This window comes from Cryptotermes secundus, unplaced genomic scaffold (assembly GCF_002891405.2).
Source record: "Cryptotermes secundus unplaced genomic scaffold, Csec_1.0 scaffold1171, whole genome shotgun sequence".
In the NCBI taxonomy this organism is placed as follows: domain Eukaryota; kingdom Metazoa; phylum Arthropoda; class Insecta; order Blattodea; family Kalotermitidae; genus Cryptotermes; species Cryptotermes secundus.
In genome coordinates this window covers 513,921-538,185 of record NW_019743669.1, presented here as the reverse complement: position 1 = coordinate 538,185, position 24,265 = coordinate 513,921, and the positions used below count along the sequence as shown (strand labels likewise).

Genomic DNA, 24,265 nt, shown 5'->3' with positions numbered 1-24,265 from the left:
AGTCATTCTGTACCAGTGATTACCAATACTTCCCATGTTAAGGCAAATGGAATACCTCCACCATAGCCTTGCAAGTCGCAGAAGGCAACAGAAAGGGAACCTGATGACTGGGGATATAACTGGACCACAGTGACACTAGGAGACATAAATACAAAGACCTGGTCCTCCAGCTTGGGGTTTGGTTGCAAGGCTGATAACCTTGCTATGTAAAAAAAAATTACAATTGAGAAATCCAAAGATGTAAAAACAGGATGACATAATCTGCAATGAAATATGCAAATCTGTTTTGCCAGTGATGATTTATTAATACTGTGTTGGGATGTCTAAAACTCACAGACTGAGGAATGTTGGAATCACAGAAATATCACATAGTCTCCTATATACGAGACAAAACACAGTCAAGGTACTGTTGGGAACAATGTTGCCTATGCTGTCTGCAACAAGTCTATATAAAGAAATACACTAGGCTAGTCTTTGTTCTGGTTCTCCTGCCCAAGCCTGCTCTTAGTTACCAATTACCTCAGTGCAACAAGGGACTATAATTGTGACAAGAAATCACTGAGTTACCAAGCTCAGGGTGCCAAGCAGCCAACAGAAGGAATATTTGTAATCACTTGTACATTAGAAGAACTAGTGCAAAAGGAATACTTTTCCAACCCAAACCTGTTGTGTAGTCATTATATTTAGAATATTTAGAAAATGATTACAATTAGGATGCAAAATATAATATGGTTGGAGGAGGTATCAGAAACAAAGATCGTGTTAGCTCTTTAACTGGCGCGGGCGCGTTTTTACACCCGGACGATACCAGCCGTTCTTGGGCGTTGGCGTGTTTTAGTGCTTTGATAATCTCTTCCCTTCTTTGCTCTCTTGGCACTCATCAACCAAAGACATATGATAGTTTTGTGCATGGTTGTAAAGAACCCTTGTTAACTTTGTGGGGGTCTATATTACTGTCAGAACCCTCCCACAAGGAAAAGGTCAGACAATATTTCATATTCATTCAGTTTCACCATGGCTTCTCGCAGCAAGTGTCGGAGTGTTCCTACGGACCAGCTGGAAGTGTGAACGAGATTTGTACTGATGATGAAAGTGGCGATGAAATAATGACTGCTGAATTAGATGAAGCTGATAGTGACAATAATACAGTGATAGACAATGATCCACAAGACAGTAATCATGAACATTTACCTACCACGAGTGCGGTGCCTGACACGCCCATCTCATGAACGTACGGAGACATTGTACCAACAATAGTTCCATTTACTAGTAGTTCCGGGATCAAAACTGATATAACACATAAGATGCACCCCTTTTCATGGATTAAAATTTTCTGGATGACGACTTAGTAAATCACATCGTAACTGAAACCAATCGCTATGCTCACCAGCACTTCAACACACGAGTTAGCTCCTCACTCTCAAGAACACAATTACAAATATGTCACACCAGATGAAATCTGGACATACTTAGGAATTGTGTTCATGACACGAATCGACAAACGCCCTGAAACTGAAGAATATTAGTCAACTAGGCCCCTATTTCACACTCCATGGTATGGACAAAAGATGTCTTTGTGGCGGTTCCAACAGATTTCAAAATTTCTTCACTTTGCTGACGATGCATGACCAGCTGACTGTGAAGATCGCCTGTATAAAGTTAGGCCAATTATAGACTCATTAGTGGGGAAATTTAGAAACACATATATCCCTGAAAAGGAAATTGCAATAGATGAAGGAACGATCGCTTGGAAAGGACGTCTTACCTTCCGAGCATATATGCCTTATAAACCTGATAAGTACGGTATAAAGGCTTATCTTGTTTGTGAATCAACAAGTGAATATGTAAGATTTGAGGCTTTCACGGCGGTGACTATGAAGAAAGCACTCTTCTGGGATTTGGCACCGTGTATATGTGGTGTTAACCGACGTTTCGGAGGAACGTATCGCCTCCATCTTCAGGGTAGAAGGAAAAATATGAGAAATCCGCAAGCGAAGAGACCGTGAGAACCGGTAAAACCCAGTCTGCTTTTACCGGTTCTCTCGGCCTCTTCGCTTGCAGATTTCTTATATTTTTCCTTCTACCCTGAAGATGGAGGCGATACGTTCCTCCGAAACGTCGGTTAACATCACACACGGTGCAAAATCCCAGAAGACTGCTTTCTTCAACAAGTGAATATATTGGAATTTTGAAATTTACTGCGGAAAATCAAGAGCTATAAAGGAATTAGTTGTCGATCTGTTTGGGCCCCAGCTTCTAGATAAAGGGTATAATTTCTACGAGTATAACTATTACAATAGTGTAGAATTGTGTGAGACGTTATCAGAGAAATACCTATGCGTGTGGAACCTTCAGAATGGACAGAGGAGCTCCTAAAGAACTAAAGGATGACGTAAAAATTTTGAAAAAAAGGGGGAATCTGTGTTTTCTAGGAAGGGGCAGGTCTCATACAGGTGTGGAGAGATAAAAGAGACGTCAAACTTATCTCCACTCTTCACACAGCAAAAATCGTGGAATCTGCAAAAACGAATCGCAAGGGAGAAAAAATATGCAAAACTGAGGTAATTGGGGACTATAATAAACATATGAGAGGGGCCGACAGGGCTGATCAAATGCTGCATTATTATCCTTGTTCCTGCAAAACTGTAAAGTGGACAAAGAAACTGGTGTTTTTCTTGTTGCAAATGGCAGCGTTGAATAGTTTCATTCTATTCAAAAAAACACAACAAACGAAAAATACAAGAAGAGAAATTACAAATTCAAAGATTTTATATTGGATGGTGTAGAAAAAATGACAGAACCAAAGAAAGAGTGTGGAGAGGGAGAATCAAGAAATGAAGTGGATGACGAATCTATTGCATCAGATTAGAGTGCAGTCACGCCTCCGCCCACGACCTTGAAAAGACCACCAGTGAAAGACCCAGCAAATCGTCTAGAGGGTTGCCTGAAAACACACAAAATGGTCCATGTTCCTCCCAGTAACAATAAGAAGAATGGTGCCATGAGAAGGCGTCGCGTGTGTGCTAAGCACAAGATTAGAAAAGAAACAAGTGTCATGTGTGCAAGCTGTGGTGTGGCTCTCCGCAAACTTTAATGTTTCAATGTTTATCACACGAAGAAAAGCTAATAAAAAGGTATGGAAAGACATTTCTTGCATAAAATATTGTCTTCTTATTAGTTCCTGAACATTTCGTTTTTAAAAACCAATTTTTGTTGAAGTTATTTAGAAAAAAGTAAACACATGCATTTTAGCGACTTAAAGCTTAAAGGGCCTGCCAGGACAGGGGTGGGATTTAAATATCCTTCGTGCCAGTCAAAGAGTCAGTGTGGTTAGTTATATCTGAAAAGTCTATTATTTGGTATATTAACTAGAGAAACATGATCATTGCTGGTGTGTTACAAACATTACTTTAATGGAATAGGAATGATTAACATATTCAATAACATAATTTGCTGGATTCCTGGTGACACGTAAGTTTCAATGAGCTTGGAATATGAGGTCTGACAAAAAACTGACTGATTCTATAAAAACAATGCATTGTTATTAACCTTCAATGAACGTGGTCATCTTCACAGTACTTGCTATCAGACTTCTGACTGTCCGTCTCCCCCCCCCCCAAGTCAAGTGGCAAAGCATGCTGAATGAAGCAAAACCCACTTGTCCATTCAAATACATGGTCTTTTTTTCAATGACTGTAATATTATAAATATTCTGAAACTTGAAGACAGAAACCTTGGTTGATTGTTTTAAAGAACTTTCCTTTGATACAAAACAGTATATAAAGATGATTCTAACCACTGATTTTGACAATCATACTTCTTTTGTCCTGAAGTCCGCAAGCTGTCATTAGAGGTTTTGAAATGTTGTTAATGGCTACACTAAGAGATTCAAATACCACCTACACACACATGCACGTGCGCACACATAAAATTCAGATTCATGATGACAACCTGTTGATTTCTACCCCAAAGGGGATAAAATACTTATCTTCCATTTGGAAAATTACAATAATGATCTCTTTCAGCATCGCCCTCTCATCTAAGCAAAACCAGCGATCAGAAAATTCTTGAATTCAAGAAAGAAAAATCAATGTTCAAATTGAGATCCAGATCTTTTTCTCGATTCAATCTAAAAAATTTGAGGCATACATGCCTAAAACAAACTGAAACGGAACAACTATCTGATACAAACACAATATAATACACACCAGTTCATCAAGGTTGTCAGTTGCCACACAAAACTGTCCAGTTACCGAACTGTCAGACTTCAAACATTATTCCCATTTGTAATCCCCCCCCCCCCAAAAAAAAAGTTATTACAGAAGAACTAGCTAGAGTAAAATTTATATGGACTGGGCCTGGCATAAAATCAGTTGTCCAAGATTTGTGGAAGATAATCTTCAGATTCTAAGAAACAGGCAATTTCTTGACCAGCTGAATAAATATCTACTGCTCAAATGAGACCCTCAGCTACAGAGATAGTTACTTGCTTAGAACACAAAATGTTCTTACATGGTACATGGCAAACCCAATGGTAAGGCATTCAATGCCCATCTTGCGCTGTGACCTGTGGTTCTTTTGCATCAGCGCCACAATGACAGTGCATTTGTTGTCATCATCCTCTTCATCAGGGTCCTCCAGTGTGATGCGATACTGTGGGTTGTGCCAAAATGTTTCTATAACAAAAGAAAAACAATGCAATCTATCTGGCAGATTTCTTTGAGATTTTCACTGCTCAACCCACATCATGTCTGCAAGTATTTGAGGGAATGTTATATTTTGTACAGCACTCTTTCATTATTTAAAAAAAAACCTGATCTCCTAGCTGCTTTTATATTCAAGAAAGTACAGCAACGTTGTTTTCTCTTTTAAATATCTGTATCATCAGTCTGGTAAATTGTAATGACAACTTTCGAGTTTTCTATGCTGTCTGAAATGTCACTTTCTGATAGACTCAACTACACATATTTATCAGTCAACTAATGTAGTACAAACTTTCAAATCTGATGTGGAGAAAAATAAGTTCCATGCACTCCAGTTGATGGATGAGAGATGCCATGATACCATGGATGTATTCTGGGAATCTGAATCCTCACTACAGTGTTCCACACATCAGCCCGATGGACTTACTTTGAAACAGTCCCACCTGCCAGAAATGCCAGGGCCAAAGGACTAGAAATGCAACTACACAGAAAAACCCACAATACTTCCTCAAATTACATTCAAATGATCACATGTATAGGTCATCTGAAAAATTGTCCTTTCCTCCACACATTGGTATGTGTCTTGTCTTGTAGCATCAGTCATTAGCCAGCAACAGATTTATGCTTCAGTTTTGTTAACTGCTCCTTGCCTTGTTATATTTGCATTTAATTCCACAGTTTTATGGCATACAATTTTTTTTCCAATCTCACAGGAAATTCCATATTAAAGTGCGATCATATTTGACTATAATAACAACACATTCGCCAACAACCACACTTGTTAATTTGCCACATTTTCCCTCAGGGGGAAGTGAAATGCAGTGAAAATCAGAGAGTATCAAGAAAGAGGTAAGCTATCAATCTTATAACTACACTCAACTCTCGATTATCTGGGATAATGGTGGGGATGGAAATCACGATTAGTCGAAAACCCGGTTAAGACAAATTTTATTAAAAGTAGTACTGTAATACTGTACCTTCATAATACTATAGGCCTACCTGTATTTAAATTTATTCAACCTCATTTTTATGTCATCTCATGGCCTATTTAATACTTTTTTTACGTTACACTGAAGTATGAATTAGTTATTTCAATCACAGTGTTCAACAACATCCAACACTTTTTACGAATATTCACACTTAACACTTAAAATTTAATATTGTTGTTTGCTTTTTCGCGCCATTTTCCTTTTTACGGATATCCATACGAAGCCTATGTAATATTAGCTTGTCACTTAATAAACTGTTCTCTTCACTCTCAAGATAGTCTAGTAAGGATTCCAAATGATTAAGAGCAGCACCATTTGATATATTCTTACTGGCAGCACTGTCCACCTTTTCCTCATTCGCACTATCTTCCCGCTCTTCTGGCTGCACCCCCACTGAACTTACGATTTCATCACTGCTTAACATTTCAAAGCCCAGCTCACACGAGTTTCTGTTGAATACTTAACACAACACGCTTCCTTTCACACCCTGACATTTTGCTAACGCACTTGAAGATCGATACAAAGAGACTAACTGGGGTGGTGTATCTGTCCTTGGAACTTTCCACAAATACTTGCATTCTTTCACCCCTACCCTAGAACATTGTTTTAGCATAACGGAACCAAAAAATGCAGAGCTCGGTTCACACTAGTGCGAAAATAGTGTTACAACTCACCAAGTGAAACAAAAGTGAATGAATATTAAACAACATATAGGCCTCAAAATAGCCCCGGTTAAGCCGCAAACGAGTTTATCCACCCCCGGATAATCGAGAGTTGAGTGTAGATGTGATCTGACCTATAATTCTGATCCAAAATATAGGCAAATGCAGAGCAATCATGCTGTAGAAACACATGTGAATCCATTATGTATACAACTGACAATCTGAGCTCTTTTCAGTAATTTAAGTAGTATCTTGCAGGAGAAAATTTATATTTAGTACAGGATATATACAGGTGAATGTTAGAATGAAGAAATGGTGTGACCTAGTAAAACGAGGGTTGGAACTTTAATAGTGGCAACTATTTCTTTACAACAGTACAAAATAGATGCATGTTTCGAAGTTTTACTGTCCTTCAATGTAGTCACCAGCATTGTGTACAATCCATTGCCAGCGAAGTGGAAGTCGTAGGATACCTTTAGCAGCACCTGTTGTGTTGACAGTTCGAATGGAGCGGTCTACTGCCTGAAAAATCTCTGGAACAGTTCTGAAGTGAATGCCACAAAGTGGTTCCTTCATCTTAGGAATCAAGTCGAAGTCACAAGGGCTTAAGTTTAGGGAGTATGGTGGATGGTACAGCACTTCCCAGCCCCATCAATCAAACAAATCAGCCACAGCTTGCACTGCAAATTGATGAGCAGTGTCCTGCTAAATAATGGGTGTGTTAGCAGAAAGTGTCGCTGCTTCTTTCTCAAAGCTGTTCGCAGGTTGTGTTCCAAAAATGAACAGTAATACTATGCACTAACGGTCTGCTGTCGGGGAACGGTATGCATTAGGATAACACCATCACAGTCATACACGAAAATCACCATAACTTTCACATTTCTGGGGTTCTGACAAACTTTTGATTTTCGTGGTGACTCATAATGACTCCATTTGTTCGACTGGCGTTTCATTTGTGACTCATACGATTTGGCCCATTTCTCATCCAGCGTAATGATATGCCATAAGAAAGCCTCTCCTTCGCGCTCATAGCGCTCCAAATGGTTACAAGCAGCGTCGTATCGTAGCCATTTCTGCATTTCTGTCAAATCATGCAGAACCGATCGTAATGCAATTTTTCTCATGCCCAGGCGTTCCTTCAGAATGTGATGCAGTCGTACGCACTAATCCTGTCACTCGGGCCAGTTCACGAATCATATGGCGTCATCACTCTCCAGTGACATGGAAAGAGCATACACTTCTTCTTCACTTCTTCACTAACACTAGGATGACCTGGACGACGCATGTCTGCCACATTTTGGCGTTCCTCATTGAAGGCTTTTACCCACCTTGCCAGTGTTCTGTAAGGCAATGCAGATTCCCCCCCCCCAGCCTCTTGAAGACCTTGATGACACTGTCATGCTGTACGGCCTCTGACACATTCAACCTTTATCCAACTCCGTTGATCATGTTTCAAAAACATCATGACAACACTACATTCAACTGCCAGCTAACATGAGGCTCTGTTCTTCTTGTCACTGCGCATGCGCATGATGTGGGAAGGGTGAGTCCATTTGCTCTGAGGTAAGGTAGGTATATAACTAACGCATGGTATAAGCAACATTATTTGGTTCTTTTGCATGACCTCTCTACAGCAGTGTTGCCACTATTAAAGTTCCAACCCTCATATTACATAAATTTGTTGAAGGAAATTATAAATATTATTTTTAAAATCATATAATAATGGTCTCAATGAATGCTAGTCTCTTGGAATCAGAAAAGGGTGGTCATTTATACCATAGTGCAAATGGAAACAAGTCTAGTGAAAACACATCCAAATAAATGCTCACCAAGGTAGTTCCTGCAACCTCCAGCAGTGACACCTCGGACCCATTCACACTCAAACATGCTCATCTCCCACTTTCTCTTGTGTGATCTGAGCAGTTCCTCCTCAGTCAGTGAATCTGGATTCAGGTTGCATATCTCAAGTCGTGAGAAATGTTTCTGAAAATCCTTGTATGACATCCAGAACTCACCATCCTCATCAAAAGTGAGGCCAATCTCTTCCTTCTCCTCATCTGGAATGAATCTCCACTCAGGGGACCTGAGCAAGAGGGTAGGTAAATACACTTCTTACAATTCCAATGTTCCTGTACCCAAAATACGTATCCTTGCCTAGTACAAATCACATGTCTCTATGCTTGGGAACTTTCAACCTGTAACGCTCACAAATGGCATACAACAAACTGCATATAGTGTCACCTACTGACAGACATATCTAATTACTTATGGAATTCTACCAGTCACCCATAAGAAATAAGATATTTGTTAAGCATGTTATTTAAAATGAAAAAGTACTCTTAAAGACACATGGTGATACTGCTTCACACGACATGGACAGGTCATCACAGGATTAGATGAGAAATAATGACCATTTTTTTAACACTGTAATAACTTTTAAAGTTTTAAAAACATTCATCATACAGAGGTAGGTACACTTCAAACAGAGGCAAACACAAAATGTGCAAGATCTCTCAGCACACAAACTTCAGGACCATACAGTCAACAACACTAGCGTTGATAATATCTTTCTATGGTCAGAGACCAATTGGTTGGGTACAGGCACATATGCATATGATGACAGCATAAGAAAGTTGTAGCAAATCTTTTTCAGAAATGGGACATTCACTCACTTGTCACTCCATGGTCCATTCCACTCAGCCTCATTACCCCATGGGTTACGTATTCTGATGAGAGGGATTTTCCCTGAGCTGCGTGGTGTCTGGATGTCAACATACTTCACCTTTGTTACACTGTAGGCATGTCCCTTGATGAGGCCCTCTGGTGTCTGCGCTTCCACAACATTTGGATCAGGCTACAAATTAATGCGTAGAATAGTCAGAATTCATTCATTGACAAAAGGGATGTCAGTAAACATTACATAAATATTAATCTCCATAGCAGCCACAAAGTTTGTCCAAAACATATTCTGATATGTTCATGTTAAGGTGTGGTATAGAGGAAATAATAAAACTCCTTGAACTTCATAATATATACTCTTCACATAATGTTGTTAGGAGAATTAAATCAAGGAGGATTAAATGGGAAAGATATGTGGCACACATGAGGAAATGACAAATGCATATCAAATTTTGGTCAGAATTATGACACTGTGACGTGGGATGGTGCAGCTCGTACAGCAACTGGCTACAAGGTTGGATGGCCCAGGGGTCGGAGTTTTAGTCCTGATAGGAGCAAGATTTTTCTCCTCTCCATGTCATACAGACCAGCTCTGGGGCCCATCCAGCCTCCTATTCAATGGGTATTGGGGCTCTTCCCCAAAGGTAAACCACCTTGGTGTGAAGCTGACCATTACCCTCCAACTAGTGTTGAGGATAAGAATATGTGGAGCTATACATCACCTACCCCATGTCTTCATGGCATTGTACTTAATTAGTTAAGCACAGGGGCATTACCTTTTTTCTTCTTACCTTTTACAGTGAGGATACCATTTAGGTCACCTAGACATAGGTGGGAGGATGATACTTATAAAATTAAATCTTTGAGAAACAGGTTGTGAAGGCAATGACTACTGTACAATACAATACAGTGAGCCAAGTCATAATAAATTTCAATGGATGATATTTCTGAAGGGTGATGAACCTTCAGGTTCCACAAAGGCAGAAAACTTCTTGCTCATATAAGTAACTGCCAAATGCTGAACTATGGAGGAAGATAGTGTAATGTGATCTATCTGCTACATAATAAACATACTGTTCTATACCTCAATTGAACAGCCCATCAGTGATGAGCGCTCATATGCCTTCAACATGATCCTGTACAGGTTTGGAGGTGCTTGGTTCAACTCATACATCTCTGTCACTCCCCCTGTGAAATCCTCCATTGCTTCACATGTTGTGCCCCCTTTCAGTGCCTCATATGACCCATGAAGCCTGAAATCATACATTATACACATAAACTAATGTGGGGGCATGTGGCAGCATAGTTGGTTAAGGCACTATGCTACTTGAAGGTTCAGTTCCTAATGAGGTAACTGTTTTCTTCAATTGACGTAATCCTTCCAAACACACTATGTTCCTGGGGTTGATTCATGCAGCTCATGCACCTCCTTTGATTCATGACTTTTTGGCCAACATGAACATATCTGTGCTTCCTCAGCTACCTTACTCACCTGACCTGGATCTGGCAGACTTTTTCTTATTTCCCTAACTGAAATCACGTATCGGTAACAATGCATGAGCTGGCGCATTGTCATGATGGAGGAACCAGGAGTTATTTCTCCACAACTGAGGTTTTTCTCCTGGCATTTTATCTTAGAAGTTTCAGCACGTTTAGATAATATCAGCAGTTCACTGTTTGCCCCTGACATAATAATTTATGATGTACAACACCCTCGGTGTCAAAAAGAAACTGTCAACATGATTTTCACACTCATGAATATTAGCCATCCCAAATATCGCAAGCACATGAACAAATAGCTCTAGGGCGATGAATGATCACAGGAGGAGGATGCAGCAAAGGGGACGATAATTAGAATGCACACCTCTAGGCAACACAACCTACCCGATATTGCTAATTTGTTGAGTTGATGCGCTATTTCAAAAGATCTAGAACATTTTGAATAGACCACATATGTGCAAAAATGCATGTGGATCATTATGTAAAACAGTCATCTCTGTTTCACAATTTTTCATAACAATCTCTCTTATTTCCGTTACATCTTTCCATTTCTTTCAGAATATCATGCGCACAAGCAGCTGGATGGTCTGTGTAAAATTAACAGGCTGGGGTTGCAAACGTGCCTACACAGCAACGTAATACTTACAAGAACTGATGATTTAAATCATCCAGTCAGTAGAATACTACTTTATACATCTATAATCACATATCAACAGAAAAACCATAATTGTGGGTATACGAAAGTAAAGGATTAATCAGTAGCAAAATCTGAATTAGTAACACACATAAGCAAGCGGTGTTTTCAATTATTCAGGACATATGATGGAAAGGATCTATCTTCAGAAATATCCGAATGCATCCAAGCTATACCTATAACAAAGAAATCGACAGATCTGAAGAATACAGGGCTTGCTGAATGTAACACAGGAATGTACAAGAGTGAGGCCTGGATGAAAGCAGCTTGATACAGTTTCAGGTGAGATTTATAGGAAGAGATACTTGGATCATAAGTGAAATGAAGACTAGGATGACTGAGACTGAATAATTTCCAGTATTAAAAGGTATGTGCTGACAGGATAAACGATATCAAGATACAAACTATATCTCAGAAGACTATAAACTAAGCACATTGGTGTAGCAGCTGTAATGATTTTTTACTTGCAACAGCTTTCCTAACCCTCTTTCTAAAAGCGTTCAGTTTACAGGGGAAAGACGCTAGTATGCCTGCAGGTAATCTCTTCCAATCCTTCATGGTCCTATTTACAAAAAAGAATATTTGCCAACATCAGTTCTTTGTTTCCTTCTTCTAACTTTCCAAATATGATCGTCCCTATTCAGTGTTGTAGTACTACAGTTGTAGTGTTGGCCATATTTATCATGTGATATATATTGTTCATAAGTTGGTACCACACCCACTGTTACTTCTTTTGTTAATGTACCTTTGGTATCTTGTAATGTTTGTGAATGAAGTTAGTCTCCAGTAAACGTTAGATTTGGTCGATTGCGTTTCATTTCTTATCCGTTTTTACCTCGATGATCCAATGTGATTTAACAAAGGAAATAACAGGTTATGGGCCCAGAGTCTTCAAGCACTGCGCCGGACATCCATAAAACGGGTTGGAGACTCAGAAGACGAGTGAAGACAATAGGATAAGTGAAGGTACGGACCTAAACGGCAAAGACGGCCATTTCTCGGTCCCACGTGCTGCATGGGATTTTGAAGAAAGGAAGTAAATAAGACGATATAATATTTCAAGATGTCAGAAGAAGAAAGTCGTCTTCTGGGTTTAGGCACCGTGTATTCTTCGTTTTGGCCGACGTTTCGGAGGAACGTAGCGCCTCCATCTTCAGAGCAGTTGAATGGCTTGGAATGCGGAGAGCAGTAGCTGTGGTGATAGGATGTGAAAGGTGCTGCTTATATACGAAGTAGGCAGGGGGGGTGGTTAGGGAGAACGGACCAATGGGAGCAGTGAGGAGCGATAAGACCAAATATGGTGTTGTGTTGATTAAGGGAGGGGGGGGTTGAGAAACGGCCAGAGAATCCAGGAACCTTGAGGTCAATAGCACTAGGAAGTGCTGTAGACAAGAAGAACCGGTAGGTTGGGGACAGGCTATTGACGTCAATGACATGACGAACTGGTGTGGCTAGTTGGATTCTCTTGAGGGAAGAGATGCTACCATATCTGTCGAGATTGTTGAGAGCGATAAAAGCCATATGATGTAGTGTGCTAAACACTAGATCGATGCTGAACACAGCATCGATCTAGACCACCATATCCAGTTTCACAAAACCGCCATAATCACCAGTAAGAGCCGTTACCTAGATCGCATAATCCTGGAGGCCGTTGAGATCGAGCTCCATCCTAACAACATGAACAAGGAAACAGGGTTCAGTCTCAACAAGTCATGGAAGCCACTCATCTCTTCCATCAAAAGAAATCCTAAAAGCCACCCCAGTTCTTCGTGATGTCATTGACGTCAGTAGCCCCAACCAACTGGTTCTTCTTGTCTACCGCACTTCCTAGTGCTATTGACCTCAAGTTTCCTGGATTCACTGGCCGTTTCCCCTCCCCCCAACTTAGCACACTACATCATATGGCTTTTATCGCTCTCAACAATCTCGACAGATATGGTAGCATCTCTTCCCTCAAGAGAATCCAACTAGCCACACCAGTTCGTCATGTCATTGACGTCAATAGCCTGTCCCCAACCTACCGGTTCTTCTTGTCTACAGCACTTCCTAGTGCTATTGACCTCAAGGTTCCTGGATTCTCTGGCCGTTTCTCAACCCCCCCTCCCTTAATCAACACAACACCATATTTGGTCTTAATCGCTCCCTACTACTCCCATTGGTCCGTTCTCCCTAACCACCCCCCCTGCCTACTTCGTATATAAGCAGCACCTTTCACATCCTATCACCACAGCTACTGCTCTCCGCATTCCAAGCCATTCAACTGCTCTGAAGATGGAGGCGCTACGTTCCTCCGAAACGTCGGCCAAAACGAAGAATACACGGTGCCTAAACCCAGAAGACGACTTTCTTCATTATCATCGCCGTGAAAACCTCAAAACTTACATGTCAGAAGAAGTTTACCGAAGACGCATAGAACCTTTAAATGACGATAACTACACAATCTGGAAACATCGCGTAACGCTAACCCTAAGAAAGAGGAAGCAATGGGAAGCCGTGGAGCCCGGATATGATGGAGTAGAAGAGGATTGGACACCAGGTCAGATTCAAACAAATCTTGAAGCACTTAACTTTATTACCGAGAATATAGAAGATAAATATGTACCGTCGATAGCACATCTGACTACAGCTGCAGAAGTTTGGCAGAAGCTGAAAAGGCGAAACTGTGAGTACACATGGGTCCATATTGCCTTGATGATTGAAGAATTAGCTTTGACCAAAAAGACTGACGAAATAAGCATGAATGAGTACCTAACGAGGAAACAAAATTTAATTTTGAAGTTGAAGAATGCTAATGTACCGTTTAGTGAAGGAGCACATATTGGTTTTATTTTCAGCGGGTTACCCAAACAATATGAAAATCTCATGTTATCCTTTTCAAGTAAAGAGGACAAAACATCCTTAGAAGAGGTAATTAGCAAATTATACCTGACAGAAAAACAAGATAAAATTCACAGAGATTTTGAGAACAACAAAGAAGAAAAAGCCCTTTTACTTAGAAGAGAATCTAGGTACCAGAAGAATAATAATTATTACCCAAAACGTGATGGAAAATTCAAAAACCAAAGTAAAGGGATCAATTGTGACCAAAATGTAAAGAAGAATGTAATTTGTTTTGCATGCAATCAAGCTGGACATATTGCTAAATTGTGTCCAAAGTTTAATGTCCTAAAGAATAATGGGGGAACCGCCAAAATAGCAGAAGTTCAAAAGGAGAATGAAGAAGAAGAAGAAATAGCTGTAGTAGCGGAGGAACACATTGAAACAACAGAGGAATTTGTCATGACAGCCCATGCAGGAAGTAGGTCCGAGGAGTTCAGGGATCTGTGGATTCTTGATTCGGGAGCATCCCACCACATGACTCCCTACAAGGATATATTCGACAACTTAAATGAGGGTGTAAGAGGAAACGTCATGTTGGCGAAAAGGAAGACGAGTACTCCTTTGCTGGGTAAAGGGAGTGTAGCCTTAAAGGTAACAAATGAATATGGAGGCAAGAAGTTAAGATTAAATAATTGTTCATATGTACCTGGTTTGGATTGTAACTTGTTGTCAATGAGACAATTAGATAGGTTGGGTTGTGAAGCACATATAAAGAATGGGATAATAACAGTCTCAAAGGATGGAGTTGTCATTTTTGTAGCCAGGGGAAAGGGAGATCAATTATACCATCTTCAGTGTGAATATTATACAGTGTCAGGCAAGAGTTTGATGTGTAGTATAAGTAGTAAGGTGGAAATAGAAAAGAGAATGAATCTTATGAAGGCCAAGGCCCTGAAGTGTGAAGCCATATGGCATCAGAGATTTGGACATATGAAAACCCTACCAAAGTTTTGTGGTGTAGATGAGTGTCAATTAAATTGTGATGTATGCATCACAGGAAAGTTACACAGAAAGAAATTTTGTAAGAATTCCAAAAGTGCAGAGAATGTTTTGGAGGTGATACATTCAGATGTATGTGGAAAAATTACACCACAAAGCTTTGGTGGGAAACGGTATTTTGTAACCTTTTTAGATGATAACTCAAGATTCTCAACTACTGAAGTTTTAACAAACAAGTGTGATGTATTACCAGCCTTTCAAAGATATGTAGAGAAAGTTGAAGTGTTACAAGAGAGACGAATTAAATTTTTACAATCAGACAATGGGGGAGAATATTGCAGTGCAGCATTTAATGAATACTTGGATCAGAAAGGAATAGGCAGAAGGTTAAGTGTAGCTAGAACCCCACAACAAAATGGACGCTCTGAGAGGTTGAATAGAACTTTGCTATGCATTGTTCGTTGCATATTAGAGAATGCAGGATTGCCGAAGTCTTTCTGGGGAGAGGCGGTACTCACCGCAAGTAATATTAGAAATTGTTGCCCATCTAAAGCAATCCAAGGAAGAATTCCCATTGAAGTCTGGTCTAAGAAGGCATTTACTATAGATATGGCCAGAGAAATGAAAGTTTTTGGCTGCAGGGCTTGGGATCTGAATTTAAATGTCAAGGATAAACTTGACAGCAGAGCAGTTGAATGTATTTACCTTGGTAGTGCTAGGGACGCTAAAGGGTATAGACTCTATAGTGTAAATGAGAAGAAGATTCGCATATCCAGAGATGCTAGGTTTGAAGAAAGTGTTTTTCCTTATAAGACTATTATTCGAAAGACTGTGATTCAGACTAAGAGTGAAACACCCATTTGTGTATATGATTCAGACTGTACTGATACAGAAGACAATGTGGGTGGGTCGCATCCCAGTGTAGATGAGAATGATGATAAACCTAGTATAGTAGGTAATGACATAAATGTGGATAATTTGGAAAATGTACCCCAAGAAAATGTACAACCCCGTAGAACCACGAGAACTATTAAGCAGAAAGTTGTATGTGAATGTTGTGCTAAAGTAGATTGTGGTGAAATTACATTGGCAGAACCTAAATCTGTAGGGGAGGCGCTTAGTAGAATTGATAGAGATCACTGGATTGGAGCAATGAAATTAGAGATAGAGAACTTGAAGAAAAATCAAACTTGGGAAGTTGTGAGAAAACCAAAGAATGTTAATGTTATAGGTTCCCTGTGGGTATTTTGCCTGAGAAAGAAAGATGATAGCACTTTTAAGTATAAAGCCAGGTTAGTAGCCCAAGGTTTCCATCAAGTTTATGGTATAGATTTCTGGGATAGCTATAGCCCAGTAATGCGACGAGCGTCCTTTAGGATCCTAATGGCTTTGTCTGTTGATAGAGGATGGGAGGTTGATCATGTCGACGTTGTAGGTGCATATTTAAATAGTACTCTGAAAGAAATTGTATACATGCGCCAACCCGAACTGTTTGAAGAGGGTAATGCTGATGATGTATGTTTACTTTTGAAAAGCATATATGGATTACATCAATCTGGGAAGGACTGGAATGATACTATTACTTTCATCTTTGTCAGTTTCGGATTGAAACAGTGTACTAAAGATCCATGTGTTTTCTTTAATGACAGGATTATTGTGGCTATTTATGTCGATGATATGATTATTTGTGGAACTAGAAAGGATGTGAATGACTGCAAAAGACAACTTTCTCAAAGGTTAAACGTTAAAGATTTGGGACCTGTGTCAAATTTTTTAGGTATTAATGTGGATAGGCCCAATGGATATGTAATTAAAATACATCAAGAAAATTATGTGAATGAAACACTGAAAACTTTTGGTATGCTTGATTGTAAAGGATGTGTAACTCCAAGGGACCCAAACTATAACAATTTTCTCGATGGTGACAAGCCCTTTGATGAGATTCAGTACAAGGCAGCAGTAGGTAGGTTGCAGTATATTGCCACTTGTACTAGACCAGATATTGTTTTTCAACCAATCAAGACAGCAAGTTTTGCCGTTTTCCGACCAAAGGGAGATGGTTGGAGGTGATGAGAATTATGAGATACTTGAAACATACAATTAAATACCGGCTGACCTATGAAAAATCTGAAGTTGACCCAGTAATTTATTCTGATTCCGATTTTGCTAACGATATACATGACAGTAAATCTGTGGCGGGTTATGTTATTATGACGTCAAAGGGAGCTGTGTCTTGGAAGTCCAAGAAACAAGACATTGTAGCCACATCTACCAACGAAGCTGAGTATATAGTGTTATATGAGTGTAGCAAGGAAGTTATTTGGATGAGAGAGTTTCTGTTAGAAATTAATGTAGCAGTATCTACTCCTAGTATAATCTTTGGAGACAATTTACAGGCAAATGATATGTGCACAAAGAATAAGATTACTGAACGCAACAAGCATTTTAGAATGCGGCAACATAAGATTAGAGAATATGTTAATGATGGAGATATTAGTATCCAGTATGTAGATTCAAGCACTAATTGTGCTGATATGCTGACTAAAGCTACTAATGGTCCAAAGATAAATGAGCTGTCTTTAAAGATAGGTTTGAAATTCGGTGTGGAATTGTAAACTTGTTTTACTTTTTGGTTATTGTAATTATAGATTTTGACTGTAAAATATGTCCAACAAGGGGAGGTGTTGTAGTACTATAGTTGTAGTGTTGGCCACATTTATCATGTGATATATATTGTTCATAAGTTGGTACCACACCCACTGCTACTTCTTTTGTTAATGTACCTTTGGTATCTTGTTTGCGAATGAAGTTAGTCTCCAGTAAACGTTAGATTTGGATGAAGGCGTTTCATTTCTTATCCGTTTTTACCTCGATGATCCAATGTGATTTCACAAAGGAAATAACATTCAGGTATCATGGTTTAAGCAGGATATCCCCTGTCTCTTTCCAAGCCGGTCTCCCGGTGTACGCCTTGTAGAGGGGGCACAGATGGGCTATCAGTCTATGCTGTGCCACAGTTTACCAGCCAGATTCATCTGTAGGATTGGCAAATTTAGCTGCTCTTCTTTGTATCCGCAGCTGCTGACATGCCATTCTCTGTATGGGTCCCAATATACCGAACCATATTCACGTAACAGTCTCACTAGTGACGTATAGGCCAGATGTTTCGTGTTATTATTGCCCTGTTTCAATATCATCATCATCAGTAATCTGTCAAGACGACAGGTCCACAGTCTCTTCCAAAACAATTCCTCCATTTAATGCGATCTAGAGCTTTCTCCTTCAAATGACAGTATCCTCTTCTGTCCCCAAGGTCATCCAGCATCTTCTTACGTCTTCTTCCTCGTCTTCTTGTCACTTCTATCCGCCCATCTATCTTTCCTTCGATAGCTTCTTTTAGAAGGCAGTTTCTGCGTAAAACATGACCAATCCACTTAGCCTTCCGTTTTCTTATTTCATGTAGGATATTCCTCTGCTCACTGACTCTAATTAACACTTCTTCATTTCTCACATAATCGGTCCAACTGATCTTCTCCATTCTTCTTTCAATATATGCATTATTAAATGAAGAGCCTTCCATGCTTTTCGTACGGTATAATTTACATGATCTGCCCATCTTAGATCACTCCATATGATTATTCCTAGGTACTTAAAGCTATTTACCTCCAGAATTAGTTGGTCCCCAAAATAATACGTCAGACGATCCTTCACCCTAGCTCTCGTGAAACTTACCGCTTTACTTTTATCTGGATTTATCTTCATTTCGTTTACTACTGCCCATTCCCCGAATTTATTTAGTTCCATCTGCAACTTGCCAATGTCACTACTATCCAGTATTTTCCTGTATATTATGCAGTCATCTGCAAATAACTATATTTGAGTCAATGTCCGTCCAAGTATCGTTAATGTAAGCCAGGAATAGTAGCGGTCCAGACGTCACTCTGACTTCTTCAGACAGGTGCTCGTCTACTCTGACCCTCTGTGATCGTCCTGAAAGAAATTCCCCTATCCACACAACTACCCTGAAGTCCACTCCGCTTTCCGCTACTTCTGTGAGTATCCTGTCATGTGGGACAAAATTGAAGGCCTTAGAAAAATCTATTATTAATGTGTCTGTCCTGACCCCCTTGTCCAGGGCATCAGCAATATCCTGATAAACTGTGACTGACTGACTTTCGCACGAGAACCCTCGCCTAAAGCCACGTTGGCCCTCATATAACCAATCACTCTTTTCCCAAATTTGTCTTAGATACCCTGCTATTACTTACTCCATTTGTTTGCAAACCACTGATGTTAAATTAATCGGTCAGTAGATCGCAATCACTGACCGATCTCCCCATTTGTAAATAGGGACCACTGTAGCCTTTTTCCAGTCCCATGGGATAGCTCCGTTGTTCACTGTTATGTCCAGCAATCTCACAAGGTATGGAATCATGGCTTCCCCACCCAACTTTAAAATCACCCCAGGGATACCATCTGGCCCGACAGATTTCTTTCTCTCGATTCCTGATAATTGCTTTCTTATGATATTTATTTTGATACTGAAGGGATTAGCAGAATCCGTTGATTGGATTTATGGACTGTTTCGCTCACAACTGAATACAGACGCATATTAAGAATTTAGGGTGTTGGCCTTTTTCTATTGGATCTGTGATGTGATTGCCATTATAGCTTTTGATCGCCGGGATATTTGCTCTATTTCCCCTCCACCTTTTAACATATTTGAAAAACTCTGCCCAGCAATTACCCTCGTTTTGTAAGACCGAACATAAGGTCTCTTGAGCCTTCCTTTTTGGTAACAGTAACTCCTTAGATAAACGCTTCAACTCCTCTTGGTAAAATTCACCAAACTTCCTCTTATTGTACACCCTCCTCACCTTTACCTTTAACCTTTTAACTTCTCTGTTATAATACTCTGGACCCGGATTTTTCTTCAGAATTTTGTGAGGCACAAAACGTTCCATACCCTCGAAAACTATGTCCTTGTAACTTAACCATATTTCCTCTACGCATCTACCATTCTCAGCCCACAAGGTAAACTTTTCCCGAAGAAAGGTTTGTAAACCTAATATGTCTGTCTTGTGGTATAGCGGGACTATCCTTTCCATTTTCGGCTGTCGACAAATATCATCCCCTTCTACTTCCAATAGTACCCTGCTATGATCGCTGATGCCAGGTATAGTGTTATACGTGGTAAGTGAATTAACAGCCTGAGGAGGTAAATGTCCAGTAAGGCGTCTCCTCTTGTGGGACCGCCTACAACCTGTGTATAGCCATTATCCCATAACATTTTGTTTACCAATGCTTGAAAGCCGCTTGTTTTTTCCACATCCCCATTCCAGTCTGCCTGAGGTAAGTTCAAATCTCCACCTGTGATGCTTCTTTTCGATGCGTTTGGCGTAATTTGGGTATTGGATACTAATCTTTCTATCGCCAACATATCCTCGTTTGGGGCTCTGTAAATGCCTCTAATTTCTCACAAATATTTTGGATCCATTCCTTTCACTTCGACTGCAATTATCTCTGCTTCATCTGTCCACAACTCCGTACAGGTAATGCAACTTTTAACACAGATAACCCCCCACCACCACCACAGGCAGACCTGTCTCTTCTTAAGACTGTAAAGTCAGCCCTGAAGACCTCATCACAGTTAATATTTTCTTTTAGCCATGATTCCGTGCCTATAACAACATCAGGATTGTATGTATCTACTAAATTCCAGAATTCTACAGCTTTGTTATAAATACTCCTACAGTTAACCTGCAGCACAACTAGCAACTTACCTTTACTCCAGTATGTAGGTTCTACTGTTACAGACTGAAGCCCCGTCCTAGCTGCAGCGTCCCCACTCACCAGCTTACTCTTCCCTAATCCACGTTCTTCATATAAAATCGTCAGTTCTTCTATTGGCGAATGCCGTGAATTCCTGATTTCTTTAGTTCTGCGAATCCCATCCACCAGTCACTCCTTCTGCCCTTTCGGCCCACCACTACCCAGTCCACTAACTTTAGCGTACAGTTGTCCAAGTCGACTTCTCCCTCTTCCATTCAGATGTAGGCCATCTCTACCAAAATCCCTCTCCTCTATCCAGCTATTCGGGTCTACAGAGGTAATTCCTAAGGCGTTTGCTATACAGTAGAATCTATCATTAAGAGCTCCAATACGCCGCCATGACACATCTCTACGTCATAACACCCTGCTCAGAACAAGTCTGTAATTAGTGAATTTACTCTTTGCCATAGCCACCAGTGTATACACCTCTCCCATTATAAAATCAAGATTTTTCGTTGCTCTCAAGTCGTTGGTACTATATGAATAACAACGGTTTCTGGATTTCCTAATTCTCTCTTCTATTTCTATGTAGCTGCCAGCCCTAAGCTCAGAGAAACACTCCATCATCATATCTGCATGTTCTGCTCCAACATTCCTCACCACTGAGTCACCCACCACCAGGAATTTAGGATCAATCTGTTTCACCACTGTATTCCTCTTTCCAGCTTCCGCCAGCTGTGACTTAGCATCCCTCTGTTTTACCACTGTATTCCTCTTCCTAATTCCCTCCACTTGTAACTTTTCTTCCAGCTCCCTGTTTCTAGCCTGTAGCTCATCAATTTGAAGCAATGCGTTCCGCAGTTCCTCCTACAACATCCGAATCCTTTCAGTCCAGCACTTATCACAACTCCACTTCTCTCTCTCTCAGGTACAGGAGCCTTCACATTCCCGCAACTATAATGATACCAACATCCACACAATTCGCATTGGATTCCCGACTTAAGGTTTCTGCCGCATCCGGTGCATCCTACCTGCACGGCCATCTCACCCTCCGCAACAGGACCAGGGTTTTGTTCAACTTCACTAATCACTAATAAAATAGTTAAAACCACTGAACTCAGCAGCATCAACACCAAGCAGCTTCCAACATTACTATTAGCTTCACCACGCCACGAGAATCTCCCGGCCCAGGCAGCCACTCTTGCCTGGTAATCCTCCAGGCAGCAACCCATCCATCTTGTCACGAGAATGCAGGCAAAATCATGACACTAAATAGCTAACAGAATCTGAAAATGTGGCACAGTTCAAATATTTGGGAATGGCAGTAACAAATTAAAACCTGATTCAGGAGGAAATTAAGAGGGGACTGAACCCGGAAAATGCTTGCTACCATTCAGTCCAGAACATTTTGTTTTCTCATCTGCTGTCTAAAAACATAACAATTTTAATACACAAAACTATAAGTTTGCCTGTGGTTCTGTATGGGTATGAAACTTGATCTCTGACATGAAGGGAGCAACATAGACTGTGGGTGTTTGAGAACAGGGTGCTGAGGAGAATATTTGGACTGAACAGAGATGAAATACTGTCAGTTCTTCGGAACTCTAGCCATGGTAGAGGGGTTATACCGTCTCTTACAGGGCTGGGGGAGCAGTCTAATCAGCTTATGTCAGCGTGGGTACTACCAGTTTGGAATGTGGTCAGGTGTATAGTACATTGTGTATCCACTCCTGGTCTCCATAGGCAATGTTTTCCACTCGGGAAGCAGCTCTGAATGTCACCACAGAAAGCGTACAGCTTTGCGTGCTCCACAATAGTGTTTACCTTTCTGTGCGGCTGAAGTTATGAGGCACTAACTATAATAGGAGGTTGAAAAAATGCATAATGAGCTTCACAGCTTGTACTCCACTAAGTATAATTACAATATTCAAGTCAAGGAGGATGAGATGGGCAATGCATATAGCACAAATGGGGGTGGAGAGGAGGTAGGATATTGGTGGGGAGCCCAGAAGGACAGAGACCACTAGGAAGACCAAGACAGGTGGGTGGACAGTATTAAAATAGATCTTGGAGAGTTAGGATGGGATGGGATGGAGTGGATTGATCTGGCTCAGGGTAGGGAACGAGTGTAGGACTCTTGTGAACAAGGTAATGAACCTTTGGGTTCCATAAAATTCTGGGAAGTTCTTGAGTGGCTGCACAATTGTGGGCTTCTCAAGAAGGGCTCAGCCCCAGGAATTTAGTTATCAAATAACCTCTCTGCACCTTCAAACAAGCCAAGACCAATTATTTCCTAATTCTTATCTACTCCTCATTCATACACATCATTTCACATCATTTCATTTCATGCTGTATAACTGATGTAGATGAAAATGTATTATCAAATACACCATTGGCAAAGGCTTTTGACTGTGTAAATCATGACATTTTATTAACTAAATTACATTTTTTTTGGCATTCAATGAAGAATGTTATACAATATTATATTTAAGCATCCTGTTGCACTCTATACGATAAATGATATAACTCCGTCTCAAGTGCAAACAATATATTTTGTGTCTTTGATCTTGCTTCCCCACACTACATGTTTCGGCCTCAGACGGCCATCATCAGGTGTATAACACTCACGTCGCTGTCACACTGCACCCAGCTCAAAATTTAACATCTAAAACACTCTCCCTGTCATTATCAACTTCCAATCCGTTGATAGCTGTCTGGCTCGTAGATTATTTCACACACGTTAATTTTACTTTATTGTAATGGCACCATAATAAAATCTTTAGTTCTAATTTTAAAACCTTTAAATTCTTTCTCCAAATTTTAAAATTTTAAAATTATTAGGGTTATTCGCCCCATGTTTAAAGTGCTGCAGCGGCTAGTTCTTGTTTCCACACTGTATAGTTGTTATCTGTAATATACAAATATATTTGTATTACCATCTTATGTATGTGGTGTTTTCTTATGTGTGTATATTGTTATTTGTACTTACCCTGTGTAGTCTTTCTGTGTGCGTGCCGCTGCTATTCTTTATTACGTGTGCTGTCTGATGTAGTGTGTGCTGAGTTTTATGTTGGTGAGTGTAGGGGGGAATAGGTAGTGGGGAGAGGAAGGTACCGTTAGTCTGTATATATTTCGTGTATCGTTTGAAATATGGGATTGTGTGTTTCTATGTGTGTATCATTCATGTGTAGGCCCTTCTTACTTATTTTATATATATGGTACTTCTCTAATGTATTCAAATGTCTGCCCTTCTTTCCCGTTGTTATAACTTCCATTACCTCTGTTATTGTTCCGTATGCATGTCCTGTATTTAGTATGTGATTTGTGTACCCGGAATTGCTATCATTGTTCCTAATATCATGTATATGTTCTTTATATCTAGTGTTAAATGTTCTGCCCGTTTGCCCGATGTATTTCAAAGGGTAATCTACACATTTCATTTGGTAT

General features: G+C 40.1%; 1 protein-coding gene across 8 annotated transcripts in view; it reads right to left on the bottom strand.

Annotated features, from left to right (window-relative positions):
• Positions 1-24,265, bottom strand: part of LOC111874244 (calpain-A) — a 218,810-nt gene that overhangs the window by 29,661 nt on the left and 164,884 nt on the right. For all 8 annotated transcript variants that reach the window (XM_023869579.2, XM_023869583.2, XM_023869584.2 and 5 more), the window contains 4 exons: positions 10,118-10,286; positions 9,027-9,208; positions 8,184-8,437; positions 4,513-4,676 (listed from right to left, as the gene is read on the bottom strand). In XM_023869579.2, coding sequence (XP_023725347.1) covers positions 4,513-4,676; positions 8,184-8,437; positions 9,027-9,208; positions 10,118-10,286 — 769 coding nt within the window. The remainder of the gene's footprint in view (positions 1-4,512; positions 4,677-8,183; positions 8,438-9,026; positions 9,209-10,117; positions 10,287-24,265) is intronic.